Source organism: Salmo salar, chromosome 25 (assembly GCF_965601325.2).
Source record: "Salmo salar chromosome 25, fSalSal1, whole genome shotgun sequence".
In the NCBI taxonomy this organism is placed as follows: Eukaryota; Metazoa; Chordata; class Actinopteri; order Salmoniformes; family Salmonidae; genus Salmo; species Salmo salar.
In genome coordinates this window covers 42,195,704-42,208,899 of record NC_138315.1, presented here as the reverse complement: position 1 = coordinate 42,208,899, position 13,196 = coordinate 42,195,704, and the positions used below count along the sequence as shown (strand labels likewise).

General features: G+C 43.6%; 1 protein-coding gene across 5 annotated transcripts in view; it reads right to left on the bottom strand.

Annotated features, from left to right (window-relative positions):
* LOC106586795 (ubiquitin carboxyl-terminal hydrolase 9X) overlaps positions 1–13,196 on the bottom strand; it is an 81,910-nt gene that overhangs the window by 33,801 nt on the left and 34,913 nt on the right. For all 5 annotated transcript variants that reach the window (XM_082969162.1, XM_082969166.1, XM_082969164.1 and 2 more), the window contains 9 exons: positions 11,919–12,014; positions 8,785–8,996; positions 4,200–4,440; positions 3,847–3,996; positions 3,533–3,653; positions 1,854–1,984; positions 1,437–1,715; positions 1,205–1,330; positions 937–1,074 (listed from right to left, as the gene is read on the bottom strand). In XM_082969162.1, coding sequence (XP_082825288.1) covers positions 937–1,074; positions 1,205–1,330; positions 1,437–1,715; positions 1,854–1,984; positions 3,533–3,653; positions 3,847–3,996; positions 4,200–4,440; positions 8,785–8,996; positions 11,919–12,014 — 1,494 coding nt within the window. The remainder of the gene's footprint in view (positions 1–936; positions 1,075–1,204; positions 1,331–1,436; positions 1,716–1,853; positions 1,985–3,532; positions 3,654–3,846; positions 3,997–4,199; positions 4,441–8,784; positions 8,997–11,918; positions 12,015–13,196) is intronic.

The following is a 13,196-nucleotide window of genomic DNA, read 5'->3' as shown; positions in this document are numbered from 1 at the left end:
AGTGCACATAATCAACCTATTAGTCAGTTCAGTAAGCACCAAAACGAGCACACACACACACACACACACACACACACACACACACACACACACACACACACACACACACACACACACACACACACACACACACACACACACACACACACACACACACACACACACACACACACCACCCTCCCACTAATACGAAAAGACAAACACTCAACTGTGACTGTACAGGCCAAACACAACCAAACAGACCTGTGACTATACAGGCCAAACACAACCAAACAGACCTGTGACTGTACAGGCCAAACACAACCAAACAGACCTGTGACTGTACAGGCCAAACACAACCAAACAGACCTGTGACTGTACAGGCCAACCACAACCAAACAGACCTGTGACTGTGCAGGCCAACCACAACCAAACAGACCTGTGACTGTACAGGCCAAACACAACCAAACAGATCCGTGACTGTACAGGCCAACCACAACCAAACAGACCTGTGACTGTACAGGCCAAACACAACCAAACAGACCTGTGACTGTACAGGCCAACCACAACCAAACAGACCTGTGACTGTACAGGCCAACCACAACCAAACAGACCTGTGACTGTACAGGCCAAACACAACCAAACAGACCTGTGACTATACAGGCCAAACAGATCTGTGACTGTACAGGCCAAACACAACCAAACAGACCTGTGACTGTACAGGCCAAACACAACCAAACAGACCTGTGACTGTACAGGCCAAACAAAAAACACCAACCTTGTATCAAGGAAGAAGATACACTGACAACAAACACTTGTGTCAAGACAAATAAACATGCAACACCCCACAACAATGTATCTGCACACTCCAATCTCCTCAGGCTGAGACCAAAATAAAAGCAGACAAAATCAATCAATGGACTGGTGGAACGATAAAGCAGCTGCACAAGTAGGTACCTTCTCATAGATCTTGCTGATCTCTTCGTTGGAGCTGAAGACCAGCTGTACGGTGCCACAGCCTGAAGCCCATGCTATCTTCTGCACCGCCCGGATCACACAGATCTCAGGGATGTACTTCGACGCCTGGAAGAAGTTCTGGGAGGGATGGGGAAAGACTTAAATTAGAGGAGATATTACAGTCAATAACATAGCAACATAATGTCTCTCCTCTTTCTATTCCTTATTTCGCTTTCTCTTCAGTCTCTCCCTCCCTTCCCCCTCTCACCTCGTCAGAGATCTGTTGGGCCAGGCGTATAGCTACATTGCGGAGCATGCACTCTGAGGCAGGGTTGGGGAGGTTCTGCAGGGCACTCTGGAGGACCAAAGCCTGATCGTGAGTGGCCTGGTTGATCTGAAGAAGGGGATAGAGGATGTTAACATCAACATGGTTGTCACAATCCTAGTTCACACGCATGTGTTTGTATGTGTGTGTGCGTATAACTGACTGACTAACTAACCGGTGAGACGGGTGTGGTCCCTTCAGTGTTAGGCTGGCAGGCCTCGGCCACAGCTTTGACGTGTCCGAACCCAACAGCAGTGAGCAGCAGTTTGCCGATCTTAAGAGCGTTGAGGTACGCCCCTCGCCGCGTCTCCATGTCGGCCGACGGGAGGAAGTTGTTCCGCGTGAGCATGCTCAGTACCAGCGGTAGCCCGCCACTCTTCAGGAAGTTGTACTGGAAGTCGCTGGCGTCCTCACCCAATGTGGAGCTGGCTGGCATGAGCAGGGCATACACCACCTGAGGAGGGGATGGGAAGAGAGATATACATGCACAGTGGAACTGGTCAACGGAGAGCAAAGTGTAGACCAACTGCTATGGTAATGATGTGACAATCAAATCGGCAGCGACTACACACACACACAGGATGAAACCCACCTCTATGAGGTAGAGGACCTGTGATGGCGAGGGGCCAAAGAAGCGTGAGTCCAGTGTTGGGCTGAGGCCGTTCTCTCCCAGCTTGGCATGGTCCAGACATACACCACGCAGGCTCTCCACGGTACTGTTATCTACACAAACACAATCAACATGTTCTATACTGTACTGTCATCTACATAATCAACAGGTTCTATACCGTACACCAGATTACTAGGTACACCACATCGTTTAGGAAAATGGATCGCTCCTACAGACAGTGAGTACCGTAGCCATGGCTAGCTATATAAAGCAGGCAGACCGGCTTCGAGGCATTCAGTTACATGTCGATTGAACGTTAGCATGGGCAAAACGAGTGACCTAAGCGACTTTGAGCGTGGTATGATTGTCAGTGCCAGACGCGCCGGATCCAGTATCTCCGAAACGGCTGCCCTCCTGGGCATTTCACCCACAACAGTGTCTAGGGTTTACAGAGAATGGTGCAACAAACAAAAAACATTCAGTCAACAGCAGTCCTGTGGGCAAAAACAGCTCATTGATGGGGGGGGGGTCGAAGGAGAATGGCAAGAATCTTGCAAGCTAATAGGCGAACCACAAACAGACAAATAACGGCTCAGTACAACAGCGTTGTGAAAAACGGCGTCTCAGAACACACAACATGACGGTCTGTGTCACGGATGGGCTACTGCAGCAGACGACCACAGCGGGTTCCACTCCTATCAGCTAAAAACAAGAAGAAGCGGCTCCAGTGGGCCCACGATCACCAACACTGGACAAATGAGGAGTGGAAAAACATCGCCTGGAGCACATGACAGTGAGTTCAGTTTACTTGAGTGTCCTGGTCAGTCCCCAGACCTCAACCCAATAGACCATCTATGGGATGAGATGGAACGGGCTGGTCACAGCATGAATATACCACCATCCAATCTGCAGCAAATGGACCAACATGCCTGTGGAACCTTTCTGAAGAATTCAGGCTGCTCTGGAGAAAAAGGGGGGTTCGAACCGGTACTAGATGTGTGTACCTAATAAACTTTCCGGTGAGTGAGACATTTTGTCTACCAAGACTAGAAGAGATCACAGTGACTTTGAAAGAGGAGTCTCAAAAGTATCATAGTGGGTTTAAAGTGTGTCTCAGTCACTAGATCTCAACCCAATTGAACACTTATGGGAGATTCTGGAGCAGCGCCTGAGTGTGTTTCCCACAACCATCAACAAAACACCAAATTATGGTATTTCTTGTGAAAGAATGGTGTCGCATCCATCCAATAGAGTTCCAGACACAATCTATGCCAAGGCGCATTGAAGCTGTTCTGGTGGCTCATGGTGGCCCCTATTAAGACACTTAACTGATGTTTCCTTTATTTTTTAGTAGTTACATGTATATCGGTCATATACACATCTCACATTTATCCACCCGTGCTGGCTTGGTAAATATCTTTGAGAAAAATATAGCATTGTCATGAGAGAAACCTATCTACGGCTACATCCCAATTCACCAACCTTCTCCTGAAATGTGCACTTGCACACTTCCCATTGTAGATTTAACAATGTTGGAAAACTCTCTATAATGCACCATTGTTATTTTATTTTATCCATGACGGGGAGTTTGTAAGTGCACATTTGGGGAGAAGGGTGGAGAATAAGGGCACGGCCCACATGTACCACAGAGAGTACTGTACCTGGAGGCATCAGCTTCATGAGTACTCTGGCTCCGTCTCGTAGCAGAGGCATGTTGGGGCTACAGCCCAGGTCTGCTACCTGCCACAGGAAGGAGATGTAGCGCAGGTGGAGAGACATGATCTGAAGACAGAGCGAGACCAGAGAGACGAGACAAGGGGTTACTCATCTGCATCGTGCATCGATAGGCCAGACATGCATCTTTTTTGAGACAAACCAAGAGAGCTAGGCACCCTTCCCAAGTAACGGTGACTGACGAGATAACGACGCACCACTCCGGTGGAAGCAGCTGTGAGTATGTTTAAAAGTCACTCACCACTCCAGGGAGGCAGCTCTCCACCTCGGGGTTGGGCCCTTCGCTGAAGTGGTTGCCATGGTTACCCGGTGAGCCAGTGGAAGAGTCCGAGGAGCTGTCTGGGCTGGAGGGCATGTTGGCACTCACCTGGGTCAGCTTGGCTGTGATCAACTACACACACACACACACACACACACACACACACACACACACACACACACACACACACACACGAGAATATAAGACATCAGACAAAGCATTCCGTATAAATAGTCAAAGAAATAAATGACCCAAACTAACATAAACAAGCTGTAAAGACCAAAGAAAAAAACAATGCACTTGTCACTCGTCAAAACATGGCTCATTGCGCTCACCGTTTTGTCTTTCAGGTTGAGCTGGCCAATCAGCTTCCTGTCGTCGGCTGGGTCGACGACCTCCCCGCCAATGAAGAGCTCTATCTTGGTGTGCGTGGCGTTGGCCTTGATGCGTGTGAGGATACCGCGGCGCACTGAGCCGATGGTGTCGTTGGTGTGAGACCAGATGTCTAGGTCATCCACCTGACGGCCCTGGTTAGGGAAACGCACGATCAACGTGATGTGCTTCCCCCGAAACGCCCTGAGAGAAGAGGGAGGAGATTTTTGTTTAACTTTTATTTATTCAGGGGAACCCATTGAGACCAGGGTCTCATTTATAAAAAGGTGCCCGAAGGACAATAATACAACAAATTCAAAATAATCAGTATAAATAAAACACAAATGACAAAATCAACATGACAGCTTCAAACACCACAAATACAAATTATTCAATCCAAATAGTGACAATTCTCATTCAATTCATCCAACATTAAAGTTATAAACTTCCCTAGAGGCACCAGGGGGGTCAAGATGTAGGAAGTTTGTAAGCTATTCCAAAAGTGGGGACAGCACTAAAACTGAAAGCGGATTTACCTAGAACGGTACGCACTAGTGGAACTTGGAGAGTTAACCATCCCTGTGAACAGGTTTGGGGTCTAATTTTTATTTATTTTAACAGTGAAGTGAGGTAGGTAGGAAGCTTGTGTAGTAGCTCTTTGTAAACAAAAAGGGAGTAATGAAGTCATCTACAGGACTTTAATGAGGACCAGTCATCCTTTTGATACAGGATGCAGTGATGCGTTCTAAAACTGTAAACTGTGATAAAGCGAAGTGCACTATGATAAAAGGTGTCACCATAGTCATGAACTGGCAGGAAAGTTGACTGTACAATCTGCTTCCTGCTGTTTAGGGAGAGGCATGATCTATTTCAAATAGTTTTTTTAAGCGTACTTTAGAATGTCAGCTTCTTAACTTGCCCATCATTGTTTTTTTTAAACGGCAAATTATTGTCAATTCAAATGCACAGATATTTATAGGTGGGAACGTGCTTGCTGAAACACCCATCCAATGCATAAATGTGTAACCCATCTGAAATATATTTCTATGAGAGTTAGAAAACAGCATACATTTAGTTGTTTTTCCCCACATGAAGTACTAATTTTAAAATCAACAAGGACTTTTTGTAAGGCAACAAAATCAGATTGCAGCTACAACATGGGGGACAATAGCGTAAATAACAGGGTCATCAGTATACATACAGATGAATGTTACAGGTTTTTGCAGATAGACCAATATTATTTATATAAAAAGTAAAAAGGACCGGTCCCAAAATTGACACCTGCGGGACACCTTTAGTAATATTGAGGTAACTTGACACCATCAGAAAGCACACAGTTTCCTGTCTGACATGTAGTTCCAAAACTACCTGCAAGACACCTGGTCGTGGCCAATTTCAGACAATCTTTGAATGAGTAGGGGATGGTCGACAGTATCAAAGGCCTTAGAAACGTCTACAAACATGGCAGCACAGTGATTCCTATGATCCAAGCAATTTAATATATAATTTAAGACAAGCAGAGCTGCTGAAACAGTGCTATGTCCAGTTCAAAAACCAGACTGGTGCACATTAAGAATATAATTTGAAGTGAAAAAAGGTTCTCCACTTTTGTAAAGGGGGAAGACATGCACCGCCTTCCAGGTCTTAGGGATAGCACCAGAAGCAATTGTTAAATAAAAAATGTGGGTCAAAGATTGTACAATGAGCCGGGCAGAAAGCTGCAGTAGAAAGGGATCAAGCGAATCAGCTCCTGTGGATTATTATTTATTTTTTATTCTGCAAGGCACTACATTCATTGACATAAATGGTTCAAATGAGGAAGAAGAAAAGAGTATGTCTGGAAGAGCATGATTATCTGGTATCTGTTTATAGGTGAATAAAGGACAAAAAGAGAGCAGTGAAGGTATTTTCAGAAACCGTTCTTTCAAATAGATGGCCAGCTGAGGCAAAATGGTTATTAAAAGCACAACCAATGTCATTTCTATCTGTTATGGTACCAGAGGCTGTCATAACCTGCTAGGGAAATGAGGGAGTAGTTTATTTCAAAAGATTTGACCACTTTCCAGAATTTAGCTGGATTTCCACCACTTTAAGATACACAATTCAAGAAGTATGTTGACTACTTTTCTAACCAGAGTAAGATATCTACTTCTCAAATGTCTGAAGGACTGCCAATCAGAGGTAGAATCAGTCAATCTAACCTTAGCCCAAGCTAAGTTTCTTTCATGAAATCTTTCAGACAATTAATGCGTGAACCATGGGTTAGATCTGTCCTTTACTCTTATCTTTATATGGGGCATTCTTATGTACAACAGAGTTAAAAACCTCTTGGGGATAGGGGGCAGTATTGAGAATTTTGAAAAAAATATGTGCCCATTTTTAACGGACTCCTACACCAACTCAGAAGCTAGAATATGCATATCATTGTTCAGGTTTGGATAGAAAACTCTGAATTTTCTAAAACTGTTTGAATGGTGTCTGTAAGTATAACAGAACTCATATGGCAGTCAAAACCCTGAGACAAATTCTGACAGGAAGTGGATACCTGATGTGTTGAATTACCTTTAAGCCTATGCCATTGAAACACACAGGGGCTTATTAATTGTTGAGCACTTCCTATGGCTTCCACTAGATGTCACCAGTCTTTAGAAAGTGTTTTGAGTCTTATACTGTGAGAACTGAACGAACAAGAGTCTTGGCACGGTGGTGGCCGATTAGACTCTGGCGCGCAAGTTCATTTTGGGTACTCTCGTTCCAAAACGTTTTAAAAGAGAATGCAAACGTCCGCCTTGAATATTATTCATGTTCTGGTTAAAAAAGGCACTAATGATTTATGCTATACAACGTTTGACATGTTTGAACGAACGTAAATATTTTTTCCCCCCTCGTTCATGACGAGAAGTCCGGCTGGCATAGATCATGTGCTAACAACACAGAGCTTTTTGGACATAAATTATGAGCTTTTTCGAACAAAACTACATTTGTTATGGACCTGGGATTCCTGGAAGTGACATCTGATGAAGAGAATCAAAGGTAATGGATTATTTACATAGTATTTTCGATTTTAGATCTCTCCAACATGGCGGTTAGTCTGTATCGCAAAGCGTATTTTTCTGGGCGCAGTGCTCAGATTATTGCAAAGTGTGATTTCCCAGTAAGGTTATTTTTAAATCTGGCAATCCGGTTGCGTTCAAGAGATGTAAATCTATAATTCTTTGAATGACAATATAATATTTTACCAATGTTTTCGAATAGTAATTATTCAATTTGTTGTGCTGCTTGACTGGCGGTTATTGGAGGGAAACGATTTCCTCAACATCAACGCCATAGTAAAACGCTGTTTTTGGATATAAATATGAACTTGATAGAACAAAAAATGCATGCATTGTCTAACATAATGTCCTAGGAGTGTCATCTGATGGAGATTGTCAAAGGTTAGTGCATCATTTTAGCTGATTTTATGGTTTTGGTGACCCTGTCTTTGAATTGACAAAACATTACACACAGCTATTGTCAATGTACTCTCCTAACATAATCTAACTTTATGCTTTTGCCGTAAAGCCTTTTTGAAATCGGACAACGTGGTTAGATTAAGGAGATGTTTATCTTTCAAAGGGTGTAAGATAGTTGTATGTTTGAGAAATTTGAATTATGACATTTAATTGTTTTCAAATTTGGCGCTCTTGATATTTCACCTGTTGTTGATTGGGTGTACCAGGGGTGGGACGCTTGCGTCCCACATAGCCCATAGAGGTTAAACAGAGAGGTAAAACATTTAAGGGCCTGATTTGAATCAGAGATAGAGGACATAACCCCAGGTCATACAGGAAATGTTACTCATTGAAAATTCTAAAATGTATCTTTGTAATAATGCGTAGACACAATTTAAGTAGCTTAGTATCTCTAATACATGCAATGGGACAACAGTCACTGAGCTCGTTAGCAAAGATTCCATTGGCTGTATACTTATGAGGGGCGTTTGTCAAAATGATATCCAAGAGAGTAGATTTTTCAAGGTGTTTTAAGTTGGGGTGGTATGGTTTAGTTATCAGTGGAGTTCAATTTAGCTCAGTATAAATATCCTCCAGTCTATCTGATAATGGAATCAACCAATCCAGGTTAACATCACCCAATATTAATACAGATTTAGCATAGTTAGACAGCAAGTGTGACAATTTGCTAAGGGCAATTGGGAGGGCGATAAACTCCCACTAACGTTAGTTTGGCATATCTAGGACAAGACACTCAAATTTATTGGGCATAGAGCTGGTAATAAAGACAGCAACATTCAAGTTGTTCTTTATGAATATGGCGACACCCCCACCTCTGTCAGATCAATAAACATAATATCCATTCAGAGACACATACGAGTCTGGCACAGACTTTTTTGAACCAAGTCTCAGTAATTATCTAAATGTATGAAAATGAGAGAGAGCAGAGAGGACAGACATATGGAGAGATAGGGGTCAAGACAAAATGAGAAAACATTTATCAGGACAAAAAGGCTTAATATCAGTGCATCTGTGTGGATGAGTCCGTCCGTCCTACCTGGACATGGGCAGTATGGTCCTCTCCTCATGGTAGTCACTGTCACACTCGTTGATGTATTCCTTGAGCACAGTGAGCACACGGACCATGCGGATGGCCTCCTGCCGGGCACAGTTGATGCTGTCCTTGTCCCCTTCCAGGACACACAGCGTATCGTACGACGCCTTCAGGCGGTCGAAACATGACTGGATGAAATCCTCGTGGATCTCCACCTGCATTGGGGAGATGAGGGGGAGGACGGCAAGGGGGAAGGACAGTCAGAGTAGTGAGTTCAGGAGAGGGAGAGTCATGTCTAATGGTTGACAATGTTTGTATGGAACTAAGTGCAGTGTGTTCCAATCCATCCGTCAGGAATCAGGTGCTAGTACTGGAAATAGTACCAATTAGGGATGAACATTTTGGTCAATTCTGCTTCCGACTAACCAACCCTCATTAACCGGACAACAAACTGTTATATTTTTTCCTAACAGTAAAATGACGTGACCAACAGAAAATACTATGCATGCATTCAAGAAACAGACATTGTTCATTGAGCTTAATGAAAACATGCAACAATAGTAAGCCTATCGTCTTCCAGTCAAAAGGCTATATAGCCTGTTATTGAACATGCAACTGCTTTAATGAAGCAGCCAATAAAATGGAATTTGCCAAAATACAATTTCTGGGAAAACACTGTTCTAAACAGCACACCTAATGCGAACGGTTCCATATGTGACTGAGATGAAAACACTGTTCTAAACAGCACACCTAATGCGAACGGTTTCATATGTGACTGAGATGAAAACACTGTTCTAAACAGCACACCTAATGCGAACGGTTTCATATGTGACAGATGAAAACACTGTTCTAAACAGCACACCTAATGCGAACGGTTCCATATGTGACTGAGATGAAAACACTGTTCTAAACAGCACACCTAATGCGAACGGTTCCATATGTGACTGAGATGAAAACACTGTTCTAAACAGCACACCTAATGCGAACGGTTTCATATGTGACTGAGATGAAAACACTGTTCTAAACAGCACACCTAATGCGAACGGTTCCATATGTGACAGATGAAAACACTGTTCTAAACAGCACACCTAATGCGAACGGTTTCATATGTGACTGAGATGAAAACACTGTTCTAAACAGCACACCTAATGCGAACGGTTCCATATGTGACTGAGATGAAAACACTGTTCTAAACAGCACACCTAATGCGAACGGTTTCATATGTGACTGAGATGAAAACACTGTTCTAAACAGCACACCTAATGCGAACGGTTCCATATGTGACTGAGATGAAAACACTGTTCTAAACAGCACACCTAATGCGAACGGTTCCATATGTGACTGAGATGAAAACACTGTTCTAAACAGCACACCTAATGCGAACGGTTCCATATGTGACAGATGAAAACACTGTTCTAAACAGCACACCTAATGCGAACGGTTCCATATGTGACTGAGATGAAAACACTGTTCTAAACAGCACACCTAATGCGAACGGTTCCATATGTGACTGAGATGAAAACACTGTTCTAAACAGCACACCTAATGCGAACGGTTCCATATGTGACAGATGAAAACACTGTTCTAAACAGCACACCTAATGCGAACGGTTTCATATGTGACTGAGATGAAAACACTGTTCTAAACAGCACACCTAATGCGAACGGTTCCATATGTGACTGAGATGAAAACACTGTTCTAAACAGCACACCTAATGCGAACGGTTCCATATGTGACTGAGATGAAAACACTGTTCTAAACAGCACACCTAATGCAAACGGTTCCGTATGTTACTGTTTTGAAAATCTCAGTTAGAAACATAGAAAGAGGGGGAATCTAATAGCAACAACTAGGATGGGTTACTAATATGACTAGGATTGTGCCTTTGGCTTCTGGACAACTAAAGGAAGTTGATATGAAAACCAATAAAACAGGAGAGAAATGCTGGTTAATGGCACAAGGAAGTATTTTCTAAAAGAATGCCTCAACAATTCTAGGGCAGAATTTTGGCTAGGCTACTTTGAAGCAAGGTAAGACATGACTCATTCTTTGAAGTGAAGTAAAATCGTTCAGGTTTCAAACAGTTATATTGCCTCAAGCTCACATTGTAAAGTGGTGGATGACGCCCCGATAGCCGGCCTACCGCTGACTATAGCCGGCCTACCGCTGACTATAGCCGGCCTACCGCTGACTATAGCCGGCCTACCGCTGACTATAGCCGGCCTACCGCTGACTATAGCCGGCCTACCGCTGACTATAGCCGGCCTACCGCTGACTATAGCCGGCCTACCGCTGACTATAGCCGGCCTACCGCTGACTATAGCCGGCCTACCGCTGACTATAGCCGGCCTACCGCTGACTATAGCCGGCCTACCGCTGACTATAGCCGGCCTACCGCTGACTATAGCCGGCCTACCGCTGACTATAGCCGGCCTACCGCTGACTATAGCCGGCCTACCGCTGACTATAGCCGGCCTACCGCTGACTATAGCCGGCCTACCGCTGACTATAGCCTATGCACTCGAATGGCGAATGGGAGGAGTGCTTTAATTATGGAGTTGAGATTGAGAAATAAAAATAGTAGCTCATTTTAATTGTGGCCGTTAAAACACGCAAATTGTTATTTGTTGTGCAACTACTGGGCTTTAAAAAAAAGCACATCCCTCCAGTACCAGCATTTTGAGGAGATGCTCTCGTGCTGTCTGACAGGTGATAGGCCATTACGCTTCTCAAACTAGGCTCTGTATGCTGCGCGCCTGTGATAAGATACATGACGACTAAAGAAAATACATAATCCAATTTAATTCCACTAAATTATGCAAATTAACCTATAGACCGATAAGCATGACTGGTGAAATATATTTTTCGGCAGTTAACCACGTTAACATCCATAAAAACAATATGTGCAACAGGGATCCCAGAGGTAGGGAATGGAAAACAGTTGCTGTAGCGCTGTATCACACTGACTTTCCCGGTCTAAATTATCATCAACTATCATTGATCAGCAATACAATCACTATTCTATTCATGACTGTGTTTATATGTAAGTGGTTGTCTCAAAATGGCTAGATGATTTAGGATGACCTAACAGCAGATTGAGCTGTTATTGTTACCGGGACAGCGGACACCCAGGTTACCTGATTGACTTGTAGTTTTGGTCCAAGGTTGGTGTAGATCTCTTTCAGCAGGTCTATGGCTCGACTGGCGATGTCATCGCTACCTTGAATTACGACCTGGCAAGAGGAAATTTCAGATGGAATCAATGGACGCCTCCGGCTTTCTCTCTCTCTCTCTCCATCACACAGCCCTGGAGACAACACTGAAAAGTGTGTGTGTGTGTTATGACTCATCCAGACTAGAGGAGGGAACCATTAATAGGCACTCAGCAGCAGCCCACAGAATCATCACCAGTCACTACCGCTGACCCTGAACTGATTTCACACACTAACAGCAGTACATTAACCCAGCCTCAAATACTGTGTGTGTGTGTACGCGCTAAATGTGTACCACGCAAGGCTTACCAGCCAAATCAACATCAGCGCTGTAAAATGAGCTTAGGATGTAATAAAATAAATTATTCACAATAAAACATTGCATATGAGAAAATCCTATGAGCTCAAATGTAGCCTAGGCCCCTACTGTACAAAAAGACTGAATACCCAAATATACAATAACAGAACTCCTGAATCAGCTATGCATAGCACGTGAGAACAAGGTTTAGAAATCCCACATCTAAAACAAATGAACCTGTGAATCATCTAATATGCCCAGAGCGTGAATAACAAGGTTAGGAGAACACTTTGAACCAACACATGTTTCATCATCATCATCAGAAGCCATTGGACTGACTGACAGCCTATACAACATCATCATCAGAAGCCATTGGACTGACTGACAGCCTATACAACATCATCATCAGAAGCCATTGGACTGACTGACAGCCTATACAACATCATCATCAGAAGCCATTGGACTGACTGACAGCCTATACAACATCATCATCAGAAGCCATTGGACTGACTGACAGCCTATACAACATCATCATCAGAAGCCATTGGACTGACTGACAGCCTATACAACATCATCATCAGAAGCCATTGGACTGACTGACAGCCTATACAACATCATCATCAGAAGCCATTGGACTAACTGACAGCCTATACAACATCATCATCAGAAGCCATTGGACTAACTGACAGCCTATACAACATCATCATCAGAAGCCATTGGACTAACTGACAGCCTATACAACATCATCATCAGAAGCCATTGGACTAACTGACAGCCTATACAACATCATCATCAGAAGCCATTGGACTGACTGACAGCCTATACAACATCATCATCAGAAGCCATTGGACTGACTGACAGCCTATACAACATCATCATCAGAAGCCATTGGACTGACTGACAGC